This window comes from Physeter macrocephalus, chromosome 5 (assembly GCF_002837175.3).
Source record: "Physeter macrocephalus isolate SW-GA chromosome 5, ASM283717v5, whole genome shotgun sequence".
Taxonomy (NCBI): Eukaryota; Metazoa; Chordata; class Mammalia; order Artiodactyla; family Physeteridae; genus Physeter; species Physeter macrocephalus.
Window position 1 is genome coordinate 57715720 of NC_041218.1, and position 27625 is coordinate 57743344.

General features: G+C 36.8%; 1 protein-coding gene across 3 annotated transcripts in view; it reads right to left on the reverse strand.

Moving 5' to 3' along the window:
• Positions 1–837: 837 nt before the first annotated feature.
• FAM133B (family with sequence similarity 133 member B) overlaps positions 838–27625 on the reverse strand; it is a 38999-nt gene continuing 12211 nt past the window's right edge. Inside the window, exons 1-11 of one of the 3 annotated variants that reach the window (XM_007103352.3) lie at positions 25073–25190; positions 18664–18761; positions 16584–16662; positions 15822–15896; positions 15653–15685; positions 15151–15213; positions 14592–14684; positions 12968–13018; positions 7959–8051; positions 5560–5607; positions 838–2436 (exon numbers count right to left, since the gene is read on the reverse strand). In XM_007103352.3, coding sequence (XP_007103414.1) covers positions 2350–2436; positions 5560–5607; positions 7959–8051; positions 12968–13018; positions 14592–14684; positions 15151–15213; positions 15653–15685; positions 15822–15896; positions 16584–16662; positions 18664–18761; positions 25073–25096 — 744 coding nt within the window. In that variant the 5' untranslated portion in view covers positions 25097–25190 and the 3' untranslated portion in view covers positions 838–2349. Of the gene's footprint in view, positions 2437–5559; positions 5608–7958; positions 8052–12967; positions 13019–14591; positions 14685–15150; positions 15214–15652; positions 15686–15821; positions 15897–16583; positions 16663–18663; positions 18762–24727; positions 24825–25072; positions 25191–27625 lie in introns of those variants that run through there. The other 2 variants (XM_055084992.1, XM_055084991.1) reach the window with 2 other exon arrangements.

The window sequence follows — 27625 nt, forward strand, 5'->3', positions numbered from 1 at the left end:
AGGCAATAGGCTTTTAACACATCTTGACTGGAGGAATACGAATCTATACTCTGGATAAAATAAGTTCAAGACACTCTTAGGGTATTTAAAACACCTAAATATACTAAGGGCAACCCAAGGAATCCAAAACCACCAGAAAAAGGTAGCACCAGGTATAAATTCAATTTTTCTACTCAGACATTCATCAATTTTGTTGCAGTTACCCTGGCATCATTATCCAAATAACATGCTTTGTGTTTATAAAATTAGTATATAATTATTCAAGTAAAAGGGTGGTTTGGTGGAGAAAGAGATGTTATTAACTTGCACATAATATCACCTGGTCAAATTTTCTTTGTATACCTTATTAGAAAACTGTTAAGGCTACCACAAGAACAATAATGAAAAAGGTGTTTCCCAGGCAGTCAACACAACTGGAAAGAATACAATTTTTGCCAAATCACCTTCTTTTCCAGTTTAATAAAATGAACTGCTTCTTCTAGTGGGACATAATCATCATATACTGGACCAGTCTGCAAAGGTACACTTTTATGTCATGGCAAAACTGATTAACATATAACATGATAACCTTATCTTTTAGCATTTTCACGAACAATTCTGAGGAACTTCTTTCTGGATAAAAAATGTCTCCCAAACTTGCTGTGTACTCAAAAGCTTATAGATTTCTTTTATTAGGAAAGATTATGAAGCTTTAAACGTAAAATTTACCAAGAAATGTATTATATTTTATGGCTAAAAACTTGGGGACATGACTTATCCACCTAGCACGTAACACCTAGTAGTGTTCCTTAATCTTTGTAACTTGCGACTCAAAGGGAGCTGATAAGAACACAGCTATTTTTAAGTAAAATAGCTATTTATTCAGCTTGTCATGCCAAAATGTTTTGTGCATATACCACTATAATTAGCACACCCTCTGTAACAGGCAAAATTGTACATCAAATTATATTTCATGTTACCTGATTATATAAAAATGTAAAGTGAAAATGATTTATCAATTCTTTTTAACATTACTAGTAAACAATTCAGCAGGAGACATGAGGCACAAAATCTTAGTAAAATATGACACAGGAAAAGCAAATATGTAATTCTCACTTAAATTTAACTTGTCATAATCCGTTGTGAATATACAAAGACAAACCTTTAAAACGTTATATTTACTAAGATTCTGGCAAGAGTTTTGTGTAACAAGACACAGCATACCAGGCCTGTCACTCAACTTATTTATGGTTAAGTCTCAGCTTCAATATGAAGCTGTTAAAAAAACACAAAAAACAAAACATCAAAAACCTGCTTTTTACATGCTAAATATCTTGGCAAGTATGCTGTTAAACACAGTAAGGAATTTAGAATAGCAAGAATAAGGAGTTAATAAAAAGCTAAACATTACAGCCTAAACAAAACTCATACAAAAAATAAAGGAACTATCACTGATTACATAAAATTTTCCTGACTGGTTAAAACCTAACAGTATAAAACATGCATTTTAGAATCTTTAGCTATCAAGTTCAAAAAGTACCAGTGTCATCTGAAATGATTCCTTTTCAAAGCCAAAGTGTAGTCAAAATTAGTTCAAATGTTATAACACATTCTAATGCTAAAAAACATTCAGTATTATTGAAGTGGAGGTAAATCCCAGAGCTTTTGGGGCATTCTCATGCTGCAAAAGGCTATTTCTCTGGTTCACTCAAAGTGGCATACAACAGAGTCCAACGATGTCACTAAGCTCAGTAAAGGGCAAGACTGCCATACCCGGCCCTGACCTCCCCATGAAGCATGGCTACTGTGTCCACAAAAATAAGATGTGTGAGGATAAAGGCACGCTATTCTGCTAGCTGAAGTGATATCAAACCCCACCCCCACCCCTAAAAGCTCCTTCCCCAGGTAAACAAAAGTATACAAGGGGAAAAAATTAAAATACGCTTATCTACAGAGTAAGGATTTTGAAACATCAACGTAATCCCTACTTCAAAAATGTTAACTAGAGTCATCCGGTCATCTCTGATTACATCTTAATGATGTATCCAGATTCAGTTTCTGTTGATTTATCATTAGATACTTCTAGTCAAAAATATTAACTTTATTCCCATATATCTTAACCACTAGTATGACTGCGGTGTGTTATCTCCCAGTTATTAAGCACTGGAAGAGAAAAAAACAGATGTTCAAGCAGCAGGCAACAATTATGGCCCTTTCACACAGTGGCATCTGAGTGGCTACTGATAGTCCAGGAATAATTCTAAAAACAAGAAAATTCATGCATTTTAGTAAATATGTCATAATTTTCACAGTTGAAATTTCCTTAGACATTGCACTTTCTTTATAAGTGAATCCTGATTCTTCTTAATGTTATGGTGAGTCAGGACTTGAACTAGCAGCCTTCTTTTTCTTCTTCTTACTGTGTTTCTTATGCTTCTTTTTCTTTTTTGTTTTTTCCTGAAAAGATAGTTCCATATTAGACACAGCTACATGAAAATCTGCAAATTAAAAACAACAACTTCACCATGGTACTTCTAATCTACTATGTATAGTTATTTCTAACAATCCACACAAACAAGTAAGCTACTGAAAACATTTCTCAAAAAGTCTCAATAATATTGTATGAGGACTAAGAGAGTGCTTGTCAATTTTCAAAAGATAAGGAAAACTCTAAGTCAGTAGCACATTAATGTAGCTTCTAACAAAATTTCCTGTAGAAAATAAATTCAACTGAATTATGGTATCAACCGTTATACTTCATGTTATCTAATTTTTAAAGGTGAAATAATTTTAGTTACTGCAAAGGAATCGTCATACCACAGCAAAACACAATTGTTTGTAAAATGATAGCTTTTAGAGAACAAATACATTAAACTTGCTACTTTTAAGTAAATAGGAACAGGTATTATGTACTGCTTAGACTGGTAGTGCTACTTTAATTATAAAGTTAACAACTATCTGGTACAAAATACTGACTTACAGTTGAAAAGTATATTTAGCTTAGAAAAATGGACCCTTGGTTTTTAGAGGAATACGCCACTGCAGCCTAGTAAAAGTAGTCATACTGTGACTAGAAAAAGGAAGCTAGAATTCTGCTGAACCCTGACTCTCCTGACTTTCTGATGTAAAAGAGAAGGCAGAACTTTTAGAAACAGATATGTGGAAATGTAGTATCAAATAATATACTAGTTGTTGATATTCAGGAGAAGAAAGTAAAAATAAAAGGCAAGAGCCATCTAAGGGTGGCAAAAATAAAACTTCCTCTCTATCTCCTTATCTATTAGAACTTTCCACCCCCCCACCTTCCCTAAGGCCTCTACCACTTAGTGACTCTAACAAACTTTCACTGTTCTTTTCATTACGAGCCCAGGTATGCAGGGACTTTTAGAGAGTCCAAAATCTTATATCTGGGCTTCTAAAAATAAGTTTTGGGTATAGGTTACTTTTTCATAAAAGGACAGTTGGCCACTCTGTTCTTTTTTTTTTTTTTTTTGCGGTATGCGGGCCTCTCCCGTTGCGGAGCACAGGCTCCGGACGCGCAGGCTCAGTGGCCATGGCTCAGCGGCCATGGCTCACGGGCCTAGCCACTCCGCGGCATGTGGGATCTTCCCGGACCGGGGCACGAACCCATGTCCCCTGCATTGGCAGGCAGACTCTCGACCACTGCGCCACCAGGGAAGCCCCGCCACTCTGTTCTTAAAACACTTTTCTTCTTGGCTTCCATGACACTTCACTCTGCTGCTTTCCTTCTATCACAAAGACCTTGTTGGCTGGTTCTTCGTCCTCTGCTCAACCTTTGTGGGCTTCCTTCCCTTCTTTTCCACCATGCTCTCCAGTAACATGCTTTAAATACCACTTAACAGACCAAATCTTTATATCCAGTCCTATGCTCTAAACTCAAGACTGCAAGTGCCTTATTACTAGCTCTACCATGCTAGTTATTAAAAATGCTTAATTTTTCCCTCCAAATCCTTTCTCAACCATCTTAGCGAATGGCACCACTAATTCATCATTTTGTTTAAGCCAAACAATCTAAACTATCTTTGACTCTACTCTTTAATTCCACTCTCCACCCCTGAAGCACCAAGCAAGTCCTACCACCTAAGGCCAAAACATATCTCAAATCCATCATGCCAGTCCATCTCCATCACTACCACTGTAATACAAACAACAGCATTCCTCATTTAGGTCCAGTCATCACTTCTGCCAAAATATTTTTAAAATGTAAAGTTGATTTAGGTCACCTGTTTGCTTTGATTAAAACCTAAATAGTGTGCTCTGTGATATGGCCTCTGCTTACTTCCCAACCTCATTATATGCTATCCTCTTTATCTACTACGTGTAAGCCAAGCCTACCTTTTTTCACTTCTTCAAACATATCAAGCTCACTCCCACCATAGGTCCTGAGCTCTTCTCTCTGTCTAGGATATTCTATCTTTCATCTTCTAATGGTTGGCTCTTTTCTGTAAATCAGATTTCAGCTTAATTTTACATCCTCAAAGAGGCTTTCTCTCTCTGAGTCAGCCTCTCATTTGTCACACTCTTATCTATCTCGTACTCCATTATAACAGCTCTACCAAGACAGAACACTGCCTGCATAGAGAAGCTTAATAAATACATGCTAGCTGAATGCATGAAACAGTAAAGTATGCAAATATAAATTAGAATTATCCAAAATTAACTTTATGTCTTAATAATCTGAACCAAAGATGCAGTCTTCACCCAAATTATTTTCCCACTCAAGAAAAAAGTCTCTTAAATGTCTCCTTGGTCTTGAAGCATATAAAATATTATTTCTGAATCACACATTATCAGGTGAACCTTCTCAGAGAAGGACCCTCGTTTTAAGAGCCAGGGACATTCTGGGAAGGGGTAGTTACTCTCAAACCTACAAATGATGCTATTCTCATTTCTCTTTTACCCTCCTTAAGAAAATGCCTTCAAAGGCCACAGCCCACAATTATGTGGGTGCTCCTAAATTACTTTGCTGATACGATCTGCATTTCTCCTTGATAATTTGTTACAGACTTTCTCTAGGTTGGTCTGCTTCTCACTGGATACCACTTCCACTTTCCTATTCTCCTCTTTCTACTTCTCAACCTGCATAATAGCAGAGCTGGCTTTAGAAATGATTGAAAGAATCATCTTTATTAGTGAATCATTTATGTTGTGACATTCCTGCTTATTTTTCATTGCAGCGTGTGCTTCATGAGCCTTTTTCTATTATTACCAGGTTTGGTAGATCTGGGAGTATCTACTACCGAAGATGGAGGGAATCACCATACTTTACTCTCATACTTCCTGTTACAGCTTAAGAAAGTCAAACAATAGTTTAAGCTTACATTTCTAACAGTAAAATACTGAAAATGAAACACAGATGTTTGCTATCAGGATATGCTTCCTTTCTTCTGAGGCAATTTAATTTTCTCCAACCCATTAAGTGAAGCTGCTGAACACCACACCTTTCCCAATAAATATTTATTTAGTTCTAGTAAGTGCAATCATGCTTTACAATGACTAATTTTATATTAAACAAAAACAGCTATACTGTTGTCATGTAAAAACATAAGTGATACTTGCTGTTGTTTTTTCTCGTTCTTCACTGCTTTTCTTCTTTTTTGCTCGTACCTACCAAATTAAAATTTTTGTGGAGAACAGAAGATAAATATGTAACTTATACCCAAGACATTTTTTTCATTCACTAATATACCTTTATGTAAAAAAAAACTTTTTTTGACAATCAAATAACATTTTAAATGCCTTGTTGTACCTCAAACCTCTATTATATCACAATGAGGATTCAATGAAAAACATTCAAAGGAAAGAAAATTAAAATTTTACATCTCTAGAGGGCTTCTCTTACATTTTCTTTCAGCACCTAAAAACAGCAGTGAGGTACAGTAGATAAAAAACATGGGCTCTGAAATAAAACAGACCAAGCTCTGAATCCTACCTCTGCTATATATTACCCTCAGTTTCATCGTCTTTGTAAAATGTGGGTAATATCCACCCTCAAGGGGGAATGCCTGGAATACAGTAGGTGTTTCTCTTACCTATGGTGTTTAACAAATGGTGGCTTTATATATATATAGTGTACTCAGTATCAATGAACCGATAAAAATCTTTTCAAGTAACATTATCCCATTAATATTTTATTTCAATATTTTAAAGTATGATACACTGGATTTACATTAAATTCAAAGTTGCTAAAGCTGATGTGTATTAATGTTAAATCCAAATGTAACATATTTTATATTAAGACAAACATAATTAATACAACGTAATACTAAAGCACAAAAATTGCTGAAATATTGAATTGTTTGGTTTATCTGCTAGGTTACTATATGTTAAATACATGAAAATGTAAGTAAGAATAGCACAAATAAACTAAAATAGACTGAAGGAATAGAACACAGAAGCATTAAAGACTATTAACTTTCAATAGGAGCGGTAGCTCTCTCCTGAAAGAACTTGGGAGAATGCAATCCTTGTTTCTGGTGGTTATTCTTGTCATCTCAGTGACTGAAGGGGTGGGACCAGGACAGGGAGTGCCGTCAGGCAATGTCCAGGGAGCCCGGACGTAACTTTAGAATAGCCTGCTTGACATTCATATAATGGACCCAATTATAATATAAAATCTAAGTTTATTACAATATGAGCACAAAGTATTTTGTACTGGGTTTTAAGATACAGTCGGCCCTCCGTATCTGTGGGTTCAGCACCCAAGGATTCAACCAACCACGGATCAAAAATGTTTGGGGAAAAAAAAATTGCAAAAAGTTTCAGAAAGCAAAACTTGACTCTGTCACATGCCAGCAACTATTTATATAACATTTACATTGTATTCGGTATTAGATGTACTCTAGAGATAATTTAAAGTGTATGGGAGGATGTGCATGGGTTAGATGCAAATACTATGCCATTTTATGTAAGAGACTTGAGCACCTGTGAACTTTGGTATCCACAGGGGTCCTGGACAAATTCCCTGCAGATACCGAAGGATGACAGTACAGTGGATGTCCCAGAATAGCTATATCATATAAATAGAGGGAAGACTGTATTTTTGTTTCTTTCAGAGCTTTACTGGGAATTGTCCACCATTGTGGAAAATGTCATCGGTGACAATGCTATTGTACGGCTTTTGAAGGGCATAGGTCAACGTACCTGCTACAGCCTGAATTTTGTCACAGCTTAATATTTTATGTCTTCTAGTGTTATTAGGCGCAAGTACTTATGCATCGAAATATAATTTTATAAAATTATATATTATTCTCTTGTATTCATTTTTATTTCTTTAGGGGATACTAATATAAAAATGTGTATAGGTAGCCTATATTAGCTACAAACTTCATTAAAGGAGTATTACAAAATACTGCTACAAATGGGGACAAGAGGTCCTATTTTACCAATGAGGAAATCAAGTCCAAGTAGAGAAATACTTCAAAGATAACTTATAAACCTAAAATTAACTAAGAATGGACTCTAATTCCAAGAGAATACAAAATCTAAGACAGGGATATTAGAGCTGAAAAGGACTGTACAGATTACCTAATTCTACTCCCTCATTTTATGGATAGGAAAACTGAGGTCATGTCAACATTTCTGCTCCACCTTATCACCTTTCTACTCCCTAAAGAGTAGTGCCAAACAAAAACAAGGGAATGCTTGGGTTTTAATATGGTACATGCTATACAGTATCTTTCATGTCATTAAAATGGTAGTAAAAAGAAAACATTAGAAGAGTAAAAATAAAAGATCTCAGATTGGAAAGGTACCTGGGAATATGATTATCAAAATAAAAGCCATAATACTATCTTCTGTAAAAATACAAAACTTATTCTGAAACGGCATCTCTTTTACATATTAGAAAAGTAAGTAAATCAAATATCTTATGAAAATTATTTTTACTAATTCATATTTATTAAATCAAATAACTAAATATTTTAAAGTAAAGAAAATGGATGTGATTATAGACTTACCTCCTCAGTATAATCTGACTCTGACAGGGACTCAGATGATAACGGTTTATCTTCAGGATACATCTTTCTTTTTTTGCTGAGTCCTTTAATGTCCTATGAAAAATAAATACATGTATGCCGACTGAGATATAATACTATGCCACACGAATTTTACGTTTTTAAGTTCTATTTAAGAACTTTCCCAATTATCACAAAAATTATCCATTTTCATTTTAGAAACGTCTAAAATTGGTGACAATTATCAGGAATCAGTTTCTAATTCCAATAAAGCAATGCTTTTATTAAATAACTTGAAAAGAAATACCTATACATCCATTTAGATGTAAGATCCTCCTTATTTTCTTTAATTATACATGATGAAGTTTTAAAAAGTTAAGGAAAACATATGGTATAAGATTTGGGTCCTTTGCAGTTTAACTCTTTTTGTTTCTACCCTGGGTTGGATCAGACAGGCCTAGTGCTACAGAAAAGAAAACCAATAGGTAATTATTTGTGATGGCCTAAAAAGGTCTCTGCACGGTAGTTCCCTTAGTGCATTTAAAGTGTTAAATTCACATTAAAAAACAAAACAAAACTTAATCTCTAAGTATTTAATGATGAGAAAATGTATAATTCTGGGGAGGAGTACTTAGGGGCTTAAATACATATTTTAAGAAATAAAACATTTTTTAAGAAATAAAACATTCTGGGAACTTCCCTGGTGGCGCAGTGGTTGAGGATCCACCTGCCAATGCAGGGGACACGGGTTCGATCCCTGGTCTGGGAAGATCCTACATGCTGTGGAGCAACTAATGTGCCACAGCTACTGTGGCACAGCTACTGAGCCTGCACTCTAGAGCCCGCGAGCCACAGCTACTGAGCCCACGTGCCACAACTGCTGAAGCCCGTGCACCTAGAGTCTGTGCTCCCAACAAGAGAAGCCACCACAATGAGAAGCCTGCCCACCACAACGAAGAGTAGCCCCTGCTCGCCGCAACCAGAGAAAAGCCCGCGTGTAGCAACGAAGCCCCAACGCAGCCAAAAAATAAAATAAATTAAAAAATAAAGTATCAAAAAAAAAAAAGAAATAAAACATTCTGAAAACATCTGAAGCAAATATGACAGAACGTTAAGATTTATTAAAGCTGCATAGTGAATATGCTGGTTGTCATTTTATTTTTTCTATATACTTCATCAGTACGTATGAAGTAGTTCATAACAACAAAAACAAAACCACACAAAGGAAAAAATGCTCACCACTTAATCTTACACAGAAAGAAATGACATAAAACTTTTACATAGCATGAACCCAATTTTGAAGATGTAAACAAACAAGAAAAGAAATTAACAGTGATGATATATGTGGTAGATTACAGGTGATTTGTTTCTGCAAACAGCTTTATTATTTTGGTAGAAATTATAAATGTTCATTTTAAGAAAATTCACCAAAATCCCACCACAGGGATTTTGGGAAACATCTCTGTGTATGTACAATTTTACATAAATACTTGTTTGGAACCCACTCTTCTCACCCAACAGTATCTTTCCATGCCAACTACACCATCATTTTTGGCTGCCTTTGACATTCACTGAAAGTATATACCACTGAAAGTAGATACTACAATTTACTTAACCCATCTCCTGGAGGGCAGGCATATGAGTTCCTCACTATTAAAAACAAAGGTGAAATATAGTAAAGGGTACACGAGGGGAAAATCTTTATCTAACAATAATGACTTAATCAAAGACCAAAGCAGCCTTCATCCAAATGATTTTCTCACTCTCCCATAACCCTCAAAATTGTTTCTTATTTCATTCATTTATGAATCACTTCACCAAAAAGCCTCTTCATCAGATTCTTTTATCAGCCATATCAATCTCAGATTATTAGAATATAGTTCATATTTTCTTTAAAAATTGCCTCAACAATTTTACCTATTTTTATTTTACCTATTTTACCTATTTTTATGTGTATGTGAGGTATTCTCTTTCCCTTAATTACTGAAGATCAAGTTTTTGTCTTATGTATTCCTAGTAGTATTTCTTAGTCTGTTCATTATATTTAAACTTTGTTCATAGCTTATTTTTTATAACCTGTATGTCTTTTTTGCCATTCAGAATTTGAATTATGTGGTCAAAAGTTCATGAGATTTCAGGTAAAGGCCTTTCCCATACCAATGTTATACTCACCCATGTCTTTCTCTAGTTGCATTTTCATACATTTAAAATTTTCACTTATCTGGAATTTATTGGGCCTTAAGGAGTGCTCAACTTTATATTTTCCAAATGGCTAGTCATTTTGGTCCAAGAAATGCCACCTCTATCATATATTAAATTCCACAAATACTTACAAATTTTTACCTGGACTCTACACTGTTCCATTGTTTTTCTATTCCTGGATCATACCACACTGTTTTCATCAAAGCATATGAAAAATGTTTTAACTTCTAGCAGGGCAAGTCATACCCAGGAACATTTATTAAATTTTCACGTTTCTGAATAGATCTGTATAGTTTTCTTCAAGTAAGTCCTGCTCACGTCTTTAAGATTTTCCTATATATTTTTTGTTACTATCATAAATGAAATATTTTCTTCCACTATATTTTCTAATTAGGTATTCCATTGCCTAGCACTTTCATAACAATTTAAAATAAAAATGGAGCTAAAACTAATGACTGATACATATAACTGAAAATTAAAACCATGTAAGATTATAACACACACCCTAAACAGGATTAACAGAAGCCATAGACCAAAAGATGTTAACTACCTGTCTGAAACATTAGCATCCAAAGTATATAACTTTTATGAATCAGAAAGATTAATAACAATCAAACAGAAAAATGGGCAAAGACCATGAATAGGCAATTCACAGAAAATGAAATCTGAATGGCTAATAAACAAATAAAAGGTGCTCAAACATCTTTACACACTGAACTGGCAAAAAGGGAGGTCTCACAGTGTGACAAGTATGTATGAGGAACAAGGGTACTGTCATACATTACTAGTAGGAATGTAAACTAATAACAAGTACTTTGGTAAGCAAAATGTAGACAAGTGAAACGTATGTATATCCTAAGACCTAGAAGTTATACTCCCAGGTATACCTCAGGAAATTAATGACAACTTAAGGAAAAGGAGAAATGGATAACAGATAGCCATTGCAGCACTGTTTGCATTACTGAAGAATGAAAATAACCTAGATGTCCACAAACAGGAGAATGGAGATACAAATTGTGGTGAGTTAAAATAACGGAATATTATAAGCCAAGGAAACAAACTTGAGAGTATCAACAAGGATAAATGTCAACAGTAATTTTGAGAGAAAAAAACACGCTTCAGAGGAAACATGGTGACACCCTTCTGAAAATACAAAATACTCTTAAGTTATTTCTGAACACATATTTATGTTAATAAAAGTGTATAAATATGGATGGGAAGGAGGCACAGTAATTTCAGAAACAGCTGTCTCTAAGGAAGGAGAAAGTGCCTGGGACTTCTTTTTTTCCCATAAAACAAGACCTGAAGCAAATATGACAAAATTTAAACCATCTGTTAATTCTAGTTGGTATGCATATGGGTTATTTTTTATTTATGTGTATATTACTCTATACTTTGTATATCTCGAAGTACTTCAAAAATCACAGTGCAGTTGTTTTAGTATTTCATGTTTGTAAATTGCCAGTTTTTAGTTTTACAATTTTTTTAAAACATGAAAGTAACCAATTATTCTTATTTTATAATGGTTTTGAAAAATCAGGAAGTTCTGTTGAAATTATATCACACCCTATTGGCAACTACTAAAATAATCACACGGTTTCTTTCCTTTGACCAGTTAATATAGCAAGTTATATTAATAAATTTCTTATCCTTGAATCCTTGGAATGAATTAAACCAACTCAGTCAATATGGTTTCTTTTTTTAGTGTGTTAATGGATTTTTATTTACAAACTGATTAAAAAAAAAAACCACGTCTAGGTATATACCCCAGAGAAATGAAAATATACGTCCATACAGAAACATGCATATTTAAAGCAGCATTATTCACATTAGCCAAAAGGTACAAACAACTCAAATGTCCATCAATGAATGAATGGATAAACACATTGTGGTATATACATGCAATGGAATATTATATGCATTCATAAAAAGGAATGAAGTACTGATACATGCTACAACTTGAATGAACCTCGAAAACATTATACTAAGTGAAAGAAGCCAGTCACAAAAGGTCACATATAGTATGACTGCCTTTATATGATGTATCGACAATACACAAATCCATAGAGACATAAAGCAGATTAGAGGTTATCACGGGATTGGGGGTGGGTGAGAAGGAAACTGATTACTTAATGACTATGGGTTGTTTTTAATGGAATGATGAAAAAGTTTTGAAAGTAGAGAGGTGATCAACGCCCAATACTGTACATACACTAAATACTACCAAACTGTAATTTAAAGATGGTTAATAGCATATTATGTGAATTTCACCTCAATTTTTAAGGAATGATATAAAAAGACTGAATAAAATACAGTGACACTGGTCTTTATTTTCCTTTTATTAGTAGTTGCTTTCTTTAGGCTTTTATTTTTAATAATCAGAAAGATTTAAAAATATAAACCAGAAACTTAGGTAGGGATAAATTAAGCATTACGTATAGATAAGCTATAAATGAAGATAAAACATCTACTTACAGTAGAAAAAAGTTTTCAAATTTAGCTATGGTATACTCAATTTGAAACAGAAGTCCATGTTCTTTCATTAAAAGGACCTTCTTTAAAACGACTTGAGGAAATAAAGGAAATGTTTAAAATCTTCATTATTTTGAATTTTAAACTGAGATAATACATTTATCTATACAAATTCAAATGCTCTGCAGGAAGCTTCTTCTGATCTTTTACCTTCAAAAATGAACCCAATAAGCAAAAGAAATCTTTTAAGGTAAAAAGGGGAATGCTTTAATGTTAATCTTTTGAAGCAATTCTTCAAGTAAATGAAGTATCTTAAGGCATTGTAAAGTATAAATTACCTTTTCTTTCTCAGTTGCATCCTTTGACTTCTTCTTTTTTTTTAAACTATCCTAAACAAATAAAAAATAAATATATCAATTTTAAATGTGAAAGATACAGCATTATGACAGAAGGAACAAAAATACCAAAAGTGATTTACTCTATGATTGAAAAAAGTTTACTTCCAGAATTTTATTCTGAAAATACAGGAGAAATACAGGTTGTGTATATATATGTGCTTATGAGGGAATGAGACTTCTTCATTTATCTGGCTGTATATCAAATCTCTGTACACCTAAAACAACGGATGTTATCTGTATATAACCACAGGGTGTATTTTAAAATAAGACTTTATGCTATTGCTTATTTTTTTTTTTTTTTTTCCCCCGGTATGCGGGCCTCTCACTGCTGTGGCCTCTCCCGTTGCAGAGCACAGGCTCCGGACGCGCAGGCTCAGCGGCCATGGCTCACGGGCCCAGCCGCTCCGCGGCATGTGGGATCTTCCCGGACCGGGGCACGAACCTGTGTCCCCTGCATCGGCAGGCGGACTCTCAACCACTGCGCCACCAGGGAAGCCCCTATTGCTTATTTTTACCTGTAGTGATCATATGCACTGAAGTTCTAATTCACACCATGCTCAGACATCAATCTGATTTCCCTACTCTTCCTTATAAAGTGGGGAGGCAAGAATTTCTACTTTTGAATCCCTGAGTGCTAGCTGTTAACCTCTCTGAGTCTTCCTTATCCATAAAGTGGGATATACAAAAAACTACTTCATAGGGGTGTTGAGAGGATTGAGTTAACAAGTCAAGTGCTTAGAACTGGGCTCAATCTATAGTGGGCATTCTATAAATGTTAGCTATCAGTATCATTAGACTGGTTCTTTGGCTTTAAAAAACAAAACCAACATCTACTGAATACTTTATATACGTCAGGCATTTTATCAAAAGAAGTCTCAGTAGGGCAAGTAGATATCTGCCATAAAACCATATATCAATAGTTGCTTTGTTCTCCTGGGACCTCAGGACAGTGCTCGTCAAATTGTGGCCCATGGACAGCACTGCATCAGAATCCTAGGGACCATTTGTTTAAAATGTAGACTTCTGATCCTAATCGGACTCACTAAATCAGACTCTGGAGATAGGGCCCAGGAATCCACATTTTTATTATAACCTGCATGTATTTCTTATGACCACTAATGTTTGAGAGTTAATTGCATCTGACAATTCTGGATAGTACAGAACAGATTTAGGTACAGTACAGTAAAAAAAGGACACTGGATCAGATATTAGAAGATAGATTCAACTTCCAATTCTAATACGATCCGTATGAATTTAAGCAAGATGTTTTCATCTGCACTACAAATTTTTTATGTAGATGGGAAAAATAATGCCTGCCATGCTTTATCACAAAGCTGTCATAAAAATGCTGAGACGTGGAGACCTATATGTCAAAGTACTCAGAGAACAATTAAATGCCCTATGTACAATATTATTAAGTACATCAATTAAGTGACACAGAGCATCAAAGTACAAACACAGTATCACATTTCTAAACTGAGAGCAATTTAAGACAGGAAGAACTAAAAGAAGAACCTAATTACATGTCTGCTATCCAAAATATTGCTCATTTAAATGATTTTACCTTACTGTCTGATTCAGTTTCTGACATGGAACTTTCAGAAGATTTATGTGAACGGCTCTTCTTTTTCTTTTTCCTTTTTCCTTGTCTCTTATCCTACATGAAACATTTCAGAAATATTTGCTTTCTGTTTCAAAAATATAAGCGCTGCATTTTATTAACATCAAAACTTTATCAATGAACAAAACTTAATGAAAGGACCAGAGTTAAATATGTTTTACTTAATAATTAGTATTTAAAATGTAACTTACATCACTTTGTTTCATTAAAAACTGTTAAGTGATGAGTCACATGTAATTCTTAGCTGAAACAGAATTTTTGATTTTTAAAGCCATTTCTTCTACTAATATTTTTAAATGAACAAGACAAATTTAGGAATCTAAAAAACACATTTACCAATATTTAAATACCTAGTTATTTATTCCTACCAGCGCTCTCAGTTATGGATGATTAATCAAAAACTGGAAGTAAACATTTTTAACAGATATTTCATAATGGGTTTCCACTTGTCATTAAAGATATCAGAGATATTGTTTCATGAATCATTACAGGCAAACATTACCTCATCTTCAGAATCTGAAGAACTGCTGGAAGAATCAGAGCTTGATGAAGAAGAAGATGAATACTTGACCAAGCACAAAACAATTAAAGCTTGTGAGATGCAGGAATTTTTTTCTTTTACTAAGTCTCTCAAATACTTAATGAAATTAATCTAGTGTCTGAGAAACAGATGCCATATTCATGACTTAAATACTAAAATGTCAAATCTCACATTCCCTCACATACACAGACACACACACACAGACACACACACAAAGTAACAACAGATGTAGCAACAGTAGTCAATTTTCCCTCTTTAATAGTAATGAAGGAGTTACGAGGTTATAAGGAGGTTGGCACCTGTCTTTTATTATCACTAATAGAACAAAACCACCCGTAACTACCAAAGGACCTCCAGGTTCCTTGACTTAGCTAGAGTCAGCATACAGGTTATATCAATTATTCTTACTTTTTTTGTAGGCTCTTGATTATAACAGTTAGAAAAACGGAAAACTTTTGCTCACCCTACCAGATTTCTTCTTTTCTTTTTTCTTTCTCTAAAAGCAAACAAATACAAGTACAAATCTAAATAAGGTGGCGTTTTCAAATGTATCTATTAATAGTAGTACACAGCATTATTATGAAAACCCAACTCTGAGATTAAGAATAGCAATAAACTAAAAATGGCATTACCTGTCTTTTTCTGGATGAGCTCTCACTTCCACTTAATAATTTCTCCCTGTGTTTTTCTAGTTCTTTCTTCCAGTTCTGCAGAAAAGTTATAAACACATCAGAGGCTACCTATCCCCTTCTAATACACCTAAATATATAGAGACAGCCACTACTTTCTTCCTTCCATCCTCTACTACCTCGCTCTCATCTCAGCCTCTAATTACAGTCAAAAGATACTGTAGGTGCCACAATCCTTTACCCTGTCACCAAAGGAGCCTCTACGAGCTCCTTTCAAAGAGGATATTATGAGGTGGGAGTTCTTTACTGTATATTGAAAGGAAGAGTAGGTATTATTACTGAGGCTGAGAACTTTTTTCTTTTTAACAACGGTGGTTAGATTCTCTTTCCAGACAGTAAAAGTTGAATTAATCTATACTGTGGCTGAAATACTACATATATGTTTGTAATCAAAACAAGCAAACATCACCATGGAAATCCCAGGGTAAGATGGGGACCTGGGGATAAGCAGAGAGAAGGGAAGAACCTAACATTTAGAAAGCTTAAGATGATTTAAATTACTGTAAGATGGCTTTTCTCTATTTCTTTTTTTAAGAAATCAAACATACACAAACCGTATTCAATATAACAAAAACACTTCTACAATACAGAGCACCCTTAACCTAAAGAGCTAAGCCCAAACTCTTGGTTTATTAAAAAAAAATGATTCCATTTTTTTTATTTTAAGAAAAAAGATTATTTTTTTTAAAGGTACAATTTACAAACCTCATTCATCTTTTCTTCAAATTCAGCCAATGCCTTGGAGCCTTTCTTTTTCTTTTCTAGTTGTTCTTTCACTTCTTCCCTTAAAAAAATAGAATGTACAAGTAAGTTTTCAAGCAATTCAAATTCGAGATGGATGCTTACAAACAAGGCAACAAAAATTTCATATATAAATTTTTCTTAATATCCTAATAAACCTCCATTCTAGTTCCAGTGCTGCTACATTTTAAATTTCTTTGTTCACGTCCTTATAAATCAATTATCATAATAAAGCCTATCAGATAACACTAGTAACTTCCCTTCTAAACACTGATTATAAGAACTAACACACCAAATATTTGAGCACTTCCATACAACAGGCACTGTTTTAAATACATCTTCCTTTAATCCTCACAACAATCCTGTGAGAAAAGGTAGTATTATTAGCCCCATTTTAGAGATAAAGAAGCTGAAACTTGAGGAAGGTAAGAAAATCTGCCTAAGGTCACAAAGCTAGTAGTTTCAGTGTTAGGGTGAGTTAAGGTCTATATGACTGAATTACTATAGTCTATTACTAAATCACCCATTTTATAACGTACCTGCTTTTAAGAACGAGTAGCCCTGGCTGGCATCTGGGAACTTAGATTTTGGTACCACCCCCCTGATAAGAGTGGCTTACTGTGCCTGTCTATACAAATAATATAGTTTATATGAACACCTTCATTCCTTCTGGAAGCCTGGAATTTTGGCACCTGACAGGCAGAGGCTGATCAGTCACCAATAAAAAAGCTGGACACACTGAATCACACTGGTTGGCAACACCTCACATGTGTTATCACAACTCATTGCTGAGGAAATGAAATGCATCCTGTATGACTCCACAGAAGTAGCCTTGGAAGCCTGCGTCCAGGCTCCCTTGGACTTCTCCCCATGCACTTTTTTCCCTTGCTGACTATGGCTGGTATCCTTTCACTATAATAAATCTTGCCCACGAGTACGACTATCTGTGAGTCCTTCTAGCAATTACCCAACCTGAGGGTTGTCTTGGCGACCTCTGACCATACATGTAATCCACTAGCGTAGGCACTTCCCCTTTAAAATTCATCCCTTCTCCCCAGTTTTAAAGATAAAATATACTCTGTTTTGAGATAATTTATTTTTTGGTATGCTGCAACAATAAACAATAGCACTCAAGAACATTCTAAGAGGCAGAAACAGCTTACTTCCTATTTAACCCAAAGGAAGGATTCCCTGTTGTATGTAAATACAACTTTCAACTATAGTTGCCCAGCTATCAGGGGCCCTTAGAAGGAGTCCAAAGTTAACAACTCTGAAGCTTGCCTTATGTTACTTCAGGAGTATGAGTATTTAATAATAAGACATACTAAAAAACAATAACGTAAGTGCTATGATACTTTACAAAAAATCAGATCCACTCAACAAGGGCAAAACAAAGAAAAAATTTAAAACAAAACTTTTACAATGGGAAATCCTAACTCTTTGAAAAGCCAGCGGATAAAACTAGAAACAAGGTCTAAAGTCATCTTTCTCAACACCTAGTTACACCCCGAGGAAGGGCAAAATTATTCAAACCTACCATTTTAAATAGCTTAGAACACTTCAAGGTTAAGGTCTCTTTTAAGACATAAAGATGTGCTTGGGCTTCCCTGGTGGCGCAGTGGTTGAGAGTCCGCCTGCCGATGCAGGGGACATGGGTTCGTGCCCCGGTCCGGGAGGATCCCACATGCCGCGGAGCGGCTGGGCCCGTGAGCCATGGCCGCTGAGCCTGTGCGTCCGTAGCCTGTGCTCCGCAACGGGAGAGGCCACAACAGTGAGAGGCCCGCGTACCGCCAAAAAAAAAAAAAAAAGATGTGCTTGGTATAAAAGATTCTCTGGCAGTGCTTTAGCTATATTGGGTGGTGGGTTCTCAAATGTTTGCTTTACATTCATTCATGTGTTTTATACATTCAAAACAAAGCACATATCAAATACCATTTCAAAAAATTATGTATCTAGCAACTGCTTGGCAATCAATAAAAGATGTAAAAATAACCTTTAAAAATTTATGAAAACCTTATATATAGGTAAATTGTTTCACAAATACCAGGTAGGCCTTGGTCGATTCAGATAATCTTGGATAGTTGGACCTGAAGACTGGATTGGACCCCTTGATCTGGCCATTGCTATTGGGTTCATATAGGCCTTGAGGAAAAAACAAAAATTAACTCCATTAAAATAACCACTGAAAACACAAAAGTACATTTGCATACTCATAAAGCAACCTTTATTATAAATGCATACTATGTCCAACTAAGCATGAACAATCTGACTAACCAACTTTTCATTACAAAAGTAGATTTAATGCTCTATTAAGCCTCTTAAGTTTGGGAGATAATACGGCTCTTTCACAGAAAATGTGTTTTTACCAGAGATTTGATGAAAATAATAATGACACCTCTCTCTTACTCTAAGATGGCTTTATAGTGCTTTCTCCTAAAGCCCAATAAAGCTCTGAGGATAATAATATTATGCACAATGGTAAATGAAGAAACTCGATTCCAAAGAAGTTAAAGAAGACCTAACTCTAAATTCATTGCTTATTCTACTATATCTTCTATCTCAGGAAATACTGTGCCATGCTGAGAGCAATTTTATACACAAATTGTTAACATCAAAAATTAAATCATGCAAGGCAACAAAAGAAAAAATAGATAAACAAGACTTCATCAAAATTAAAAACATTTGTTCATCAAAGAACACTATCAAAAGACTGAAAAGACAATCCACAGAATGGAAGAAAATATTTGCAAATCATGTATCTGACAAGGGTTAATATCCAGAATGCATAAAGAAATCCTACAACTCAACAACAAAACCCCCAAACAACCCAATTCAAAAATGTGCTAAGAGGCTTCCCTGGTGGCGCAGTGGCTGAGCGTCCGCTTGCCGATGCAGGGGACACAGGTTCGTGCCCCGGTCCGGGAAGATCCCACATGCCGCAGAGAGGCTAGGCCCGTGAGCCATGGCCGCTGAGCCTGCGTGTCTGGAGCCTGTGCTCCGCAATGGGAGAGGCCACAAGAGTGAGAGGCCGGCGTACCGCAAAAAAAAAAAAAAAAAAAAAAAAAAAGTGCTAAGGACTTAGACATTCCTCCAAAGAAGATTGTACAAATGTCTTAATATGCACATGAAAAGATACTCAAGGTCACTAGTCGTTAGGGAAATGCAAATCAAAACAACGAGATGCCACCTCACCCCAGTGAGAATGGCTACTATCAAAAACAAAAAACAAGTGTTGTCAAGGATGTGAAGAAACTGGAACAGTTAAGCATTGCAGGTGAGAATAAAAAATGGTGCAGCTGTTTTGGAAAAGCTTGATGATTCCTCAAAAAGTGAAACAGAAACTCCACCTCTAAGTAGGATTGAAAAAGAATTGAAAGCAGGGGCTCAAACAGATATGTGTACACCCATGTTCATAGCAGCATTATTCACAACAGCCAAAAGGTGGAAACAACCCAAATGTCCACCTATGGAAGAATGGATAAACAAAATGTGATATATACATACAATGGAATATTATTCACCTCTAGAAAAGAGTGAAATTCTGATACATGCTCCAACACAGATGAACCTTGGAAGCATACTAAGTGAAATAAGGCAGACACCAAAGGACAAATATTGTATGATTCAACTTATTTGGGGTACCTAGAATAAGTAAATTCATAGAGACAGAAAATAGAGTTTACCAGGGGCTGGAGTTACTGTGTAATGGGTACAGAGCTTCTTGTATGAGATGATGAAAAAGTTCTGGAAATGGACAGTGGTGATAGTTGTACAACACTGTGAATGTACTTAATGTCACTTAACTATACACTTCAAATGGTGAACTTTATGTTATACATATTTTTGTACAATAAAAAACCATAGAAATTATATTACGCTCTGTATACTACACTTACTATAGCAGTAAAATGCATTTTTAGACACTTTCCCCCAAAATACACTGAGACAAAATAAAGCAGGCTATTTCTTTGTTAATGACAGTGTCTAGCAAAGAGGTGTTGCTTTATTAAATAGAATTCACAAATCTGGTCTTTAATTCAGTCTCAACTTCTTGACCCTATGACTCAGCTTTCCAAATTTATTTCAAGTCAACATTTATAAAAACTCTTCTACTTTATAAATAAAAAGAATTTTGGTTGAAAATGACTATTACCAAGGTTGATTTTAAACCTAATACCTAACATTTGAAAAGAAGTGAAAGGGTACAATGCATCTGTTGCATTTTATTTAACAGTATCTTTAAAAATGACAAAATTGCCCACCTTCATAACAAATATAAGTTATATATTTCTAGATTACTCTGGCAGAATAAACAATATAAAACCACTATAAACAACACATACCGAGAACTACTCCATTCAATTGGATACTGCCTACTTACTTGAGATGAAAAAGTTAAACGTTTAATATAATTTTCTTACTGGCAGCAATGAATGCTAGAGCTCCTAAGGTCAGAGATGTTGACAGAATCAGGGCTACATGTACATATCAAATGCAACATTTAAGACCGAGGCATAAAGTCCTATTTTTTATATCAAATGTTATGCCCTCAAATATTTCATTCAACTGTCTCTGCTGAGAATTTCAATCAGTTCATGTGGAAATGACAACTAACAGAGGCCACAACAGAGCAGCTGCTGGCCCAACCAATGACACTGACAATCATCATAACCAAAAGCAAGTACAATGTGCAAGCTAAGATCATCACTTTAAAAACTGTAATATCTATCACCTTCTCATTTCTTTGGTATCATGTCATAATTTTAACAGTACTCAATAGTAAAACATTTTAAGTTTAAAACTGTAAAAACTGTTTATTTTCAAAGTTGTAAATATATACAAGGATGTTAAAACTGTTATCACTAAAATAGGAAAAACTGAAAATACCCAAATAGCTGTCAATTTGAGATTCATTTAATACATTATATTCCCAAAATGAAATACTATGCAGCCATAAAAAGATGTCCAAAATTTCTCAGGTGAAAAGCAAAAGCAAGTTAAAAAAAAAAAAAGTTACCATTTTAATAAATAGCTATAAATTCTAAAAAAGTTTTTGATGCATGTGCACCAAAATGTAAAGGAAGACGTCTACTTTCATCATTTCATACAATGGAGAAAAAATTTTAAAATAACTCATTACCTTTATAGAACAAAAATAAAAATACTACATGCAAACACTGCCATAATATTAATAGTAAACAAAATGAGAAAAATTCAACCACTCTAAATACCTCCATTATTTATTTCAATTATAATAGGAATATTTATGAAGCGCATCTTACAAGCTCCTTGCAAATGTCTGTGCTCGTAATTATTAAGCAACAGTGCTCCTTTTACTGTGCACAACAGAAAGGTTTTAAAAACAAAAAAAAGTATTTCACAGGGCTTCCCTGGTGGCGCAGTGGTTGAAAATCTGCCTGCCAATGCAGGGGACACAGGTTCGAGCCCTAGCCTGGGAAGATCCCACATGCCGCGTAGCAACTGGGCCCGTGAGCCACAACTACTGAGCCTCCGCGTCTGGAGCTTGTGCTCCGCAACAAGAGAGGCTGCGACAGTGAGAGGCCCGCGCACCGCGATGAAGAGTGGCCCCCGCTCGCCGCAGCTAGAAGAAAGCCCACGCACAGAAACGAATACCCAACCCAACACAGCCAAAAATAAATAAATAAATAAAATTTTAAAAAGAATGTTGAATGGTTAAAAAAAAAGTATTTCACAAAGATAAAGCTCTTTCTTTCCTGCGTAAGTGTGAAAAATAATGCTTCTAACAATAGGCAGTGGGCGGCTGGGCATCAATCAAAATAAAGAAATTGCAATTTCTTAAAATGTCTATGACTTAATCACTTTAAATACTATGCCCTTTTAAAGCAAACACTCATACTCATATGTAACTAGAACTGCCTGTGGCTCCAAACTGCTGCGTGAGTTTGGGTAACAGAAAACGATTTGTCTTTGAAACTTAGGATGGCAAATTGAGCTCAAGGGAATATGTAAGTGGGCAGCTAGGAAAAGAGCAATGCAGTGAAACTGCTAAGGACAAAATGCGCAGAATTTCACTTGTTACTTTGATTACCTATTTTTATCTAGAGGATACATCTGTTTTAGTAACAGAAAAGAACATGAAGGAAACTTCTGGAAAACAACGGGCACAAAGGGTGGCCATCACGAATTAAAGTGCCCTTTACAAATCTCAAGAATTAAAATGTTCGGGGAAAAAAAAATAAAAGCTGTTCAAGAACATACAATACCAAGAGTAAGCCCTAATGTAAACTAAGGACTTCAGGTGAAAATGATGTGTCAATGTAGGCTCATTGACTGTAACAAATGTTCCCCTCAGGTGTGGGAGTTGAAAGTAGGGAAAGCTGAGCATGTCTATGGGCAGGGAGCATATGGGAACTCTGTACTTTCTGCTCAATTTTGCCTTGAGACCACAACAGCTCTAAAAAGTAAAGCCTATTTTTACAAAAACTTCAACCTGAAATTTATGGCATTTTAGAAAGCAATTCTGTCATCTCTAAAACCATGATTTTTATCATCAATGTAAAAAGAAAAAAAAGCCATTATTTTCAGAGGCACATGTTCATTTTAATTAAAATCAAGAGTTATGACGTACTAAACTAAGTTATCAGATGACCCAAGGTTTTTTTTTGGTCCCAGTTTAAATAGTTCCATCTCCTCCTCCATTGCAATGAGGAGACTGAATGAGAAGATCTGTGTCTTCTACCTCTTAATTTCCTGTTTTCCTTTCCACAACATTTGAAGTGCATATAAAATGTTACCAGAACCACCACTGGGCCAAGACAACATACCAAGTAATATGTAGAGCTCGGAATTATCAAAATGCTCTAGTAAATGAAACTAATTTGGAAACTTTTTCAAATGCTTTAAAAGTATGTGTAAACCAACACCTTTTGCCAGTAAAACAAAACATCTTAGGCCTCTGCATGAAAACTGTACCCAAGGTCCGGTAATTTCTAAGCATTTAAGGCCTAAGGTCATTAAAGAGCCCAAACACTCGTAACACCTTAAACCTGAGGATGCTCCAGGAGAACACCATTTCAACTCTATGAGAATCAGAATACCACAAGGTCTGACTTACAGCCAGGAAAGCAAAAGAAAAGAACATTCTTCAACCTTGTAATCAAAGTTCACCACTGTGGTTCCTAGACATTTTTGATTATGAAGACTATATAAAATTAAAACAAACGTTTTGAAGACAAGAAATATTTCACAAAAGTGAAGCTCTTTTAGTACCTCGCCCCGTCTCCCCCAACCCCTTAACCGGAAAGGAAATAATCGCTTAATTTTTAAAAAGCTAGTGCATTAAATTTAGTACATTAGCTTCAACGGCATTTATTTTTTTCATTTTGCTGCTCAGTGGTTTAAAACTCTATCATAGCCAAGCCTAGGAACTGTAAGGCTGCAACCTAAGCTTACTGCTAATCCCTTCTGTTTACAGCCCATTCAATCTGATTCATAACCTGGACTGTCCACACCAAGCTAGTAGCCGCCTAGAATGCCTTCCTCCCATCTCTGCCTGTCAAAATGCCCTCAGAACCTCGAATTTCTTACTTAACAGATATTTATTACTTACAGATATTTCTTACTCTTTCTGCTATTAGTTACTTCGGCATCTCCTTTATCTCATTTACTAGAATAACCTTCATGCCAAGCACTCGCCCGGCCACCTTGCCTTTTGCACTCTCAACTATTCTGCAAAGTTATGGGCAACACTGATCCCCTCTTACAGATGAAGAAACTGAGGCTCAAAGAAGAAAAGCAACTTGTCCTAGGTCCCCTAACTCCCGAGGGACCAGAACTGACATTCCAGTCTGGGCCTGACTCCAGAGTCAACATTACCAGGCCATTCGTTCCTTTACAGACCCTACTAGGTGCCAGGTAGTGCTGGGCACTGGGGCCCGAAGCCAAATGCTTTGATCCTGGTTCTCAAATGCGAGCCAGACTGCTGCTAGAACTGGGCGCCCTGCAGGCCCCCGGGTGGAGGGACCACGTCCATGGCCTCCGCCCCACCTGGGTGCGCGATCCCGGTCGCGGTGCGTGGGGGGAGAGTCCCAGCACTTTCACGGGCCTCAGACTTTGGACTTACTTACAGGAGGGTACAGGGGACCCTAGGGCTCTAGAAACTGGGCACTGCTGGCGCGAGTGCGGAAGGGAAGGATGCCAGAGAGCACTGCCAGAGGGTGCGGCAGGGTTGACGGGGTGTAGAGGAAAGGGAGACTAGAGAGAAGAGAAAAGAGAGCTGGGGAGCCGAAGGCGCCAACTTCGTGCGCGGCGCACGCGCGTCTGGGGCCGGCGCGGGGAGGGGAGCTGGGTCTCCTGGCTAGAGGTCCCAGCGCCGCCGCTGCCTCTCAGGCCCAGCCGGGAAGAGCGAGGGGTCCCACTCTCCTGCCGCCATGCCCCGCGCCGCCGCATTGCTTTCCCCACCGGGTACTCACCACCCTATTGTCCCGCTTCCCCATGGTGCCGCACTGAGCGCTCAGTCAGCCGCTGGTGAAGACCAGGCCAGAGCGGCGGCCGAAGCGGACCCGCCGCAGGTCCTTCTGCCAACTCCCCACCCCGTCCAGAGAGCGGCGCCGCGCAGACCCGGGGGCCGCGCCCGGCCACAGCGCCACCTATCGCCTCGGAGGAGAGGCAGGCGCCCGCGCTCACCCGCGGTTCCCAGGGTTCGCCTGGGGATTCCTGTTCTTTACCACCCACCCAGTACGACAGCCTCGCCCAGGCCGCTCACTTCCGTTTGGCCTTGGATTGTTTTGCTTTCTTCCATTCCTGATGCGCTGAAATCCTTTCTAGAGGATACAATGATTATTCCAACGCTTATGGTGTGCTTAGCATAGTGCAAATGCTGGGGATAAAGTGAGGACCAGGACAGATGTGGTCCCTCGGAGTCCATCAGGCGGTGGAGGAGAAGACACTGCTGTCATAGCTGTTGCTAAAGAAATTGCTCTTTAAGTTAAATTCCATTCATTCATCACTCATGCATTCATTTCACACTAATTTTGGAACATCTACTTGGTGTAATTCACTGAGTGGAAGATGGATATGGAGCAGGACACAAAGATAAGAATAAGACACAAGTGCTACCTTCAAAGGGCATGTTTGTAACCTGGTAGGGGAGATAGATATACACAGGGTCAACTTTACCACATGGCATGTCATAATAATGTCAGTACAATACTAAAACTTCAAGGGAGGTGGTCTGGACTTCAGAGAAGGTGTCATTATACTTATTTAGAATTAATAGATCTGGATAAAGCTGGACCCATCTCAGTGCAACATCATTAGAAAGTCATTGAAAATCGATTTGGATCTTTTCTAGGCTCTTGGAAAATGGCAAAATGGGCTTATACTCAAAACGTTTGAGAACTCCTTAAAATCATCTTTCCCAATTTGTCTCTCCCTCCCTTTCTCATGCTGCATCACACAACAGATGATGCCAACTCCCATTTTATCTCTCAGAACTTTCCCAGACTCTCTTAAATGCAGCCATTGGTGGTTCTATTCTGCACTGAAAGTTCATTCTCCTTAGTAACCCACTTTGCTTTTTACTATAAATTGGGCCTCCACGCTTTCAATTCTCCTCCTCCTCCTCCATCACCCCTGACTTAAGCTGGGGATTCTCTGACCAAAGACAGGCTTCTCTGTATGCACAAGAGGAAGTTTGTTTTCATGGCTTATTGATAGTGTTTTTAATATTCCAGGAACTTTACAGATATTAACCCAAAGTCACAAAGATCTTTTTCTTATTTTTCTTCAGCAAGTTTTGTAGTTTTAGCACTTACGTTTAGGTCCGTGACCCATTTTGAATTTTTTTCATGGTGTGAAGTAAGGGTCATGGTTCATATTTTTACCTATATGGATATCCAATTTTTCCAGAGCCATTTGTTGAAAAGATTGTCCCTTCCACATTGAATTACTGTATTAGTTTGCTAGGGCTGCCACAACAAAGTACCAGAGACTGGGTGGCTTAAGAAGAGGAATTAATTTTTTTGCAGCTCTGGAGGCAAGAAGTGTGAAATCAAGGTGTCAGTAGGGCCATGATCCCTGTGAAGGCTCTAGGGAAGAATTCCTCCTTACTTTAAGATTTTTTTGGTGGGGGGAGGGATGTGGATGTTTTTTGTTTTTTTTAAAAAAGTCTTTATTGGATTTGTTACAATATGGCTTCTGTTTTACGTTTTGGTTTTTTGGCTGTGAGGTATGTGGGATCTTAGCTCCCCAACCAGGATGGAACCCACAGCTCCTGCATGGGAAGGCGAAGTCTTAACCACTAGACCGCGAGGGAAGTCCCCTCCTTGCTTCTTTTAGCTTCTGATGACTCCAGGCATTACTTGACTTGTGGCAGCATAATTCCAATCACTGCCTCTATCTTTACGTATCTGTCTTCTCTGTGTGCATCTCCATGTGCCTTCTTCTCTTAACAGTCATTGGATTTAGGGCCCATCTGAATCCAGGATGACTTCATTTTTTGCTGCTACCGTAATTGGTTTTTAAATGTGGGTTTGAAATTTTAAAGTATATAGAAATACATTTTAAAAAATATATTGCCCTTGTATCTTCTGGCCTTGCAAAATGCATTTGTTCTAGCAGCTTTTTGGGGTATTCTTCAGGAGTTTCTACAGAGACTCTCGTGTTGTCTGTGAATAAGGACAGCTTTGCTTTCTTTCCAATCTCTATGCCTTTTGTTTTCTTGCCTATTACCCTAGCACGATGTTGAACAGAAGTGGTGAAAGCTGACGTCTTTGCCTTGTTCTTGATCTTGGGAAGAAAGTATGTTGAACTTATCAAAGTCTATTTGGGCTCAATCCAGTACCCGGTCACACTTTACCCCTCACACCTTTTACTTTACACTTCGTACCTCTCACTTCATGTTGGGCATTTCCCATATTCACTTACCAATTCTTTTTTTTTTTTTTTTTGTACGCGGGCCTCTCACTGTTGCGGCCTCTCCCTCTGCGGAGCACAGGCTCCGGACGCGCAGGCTCAGCAGCCAT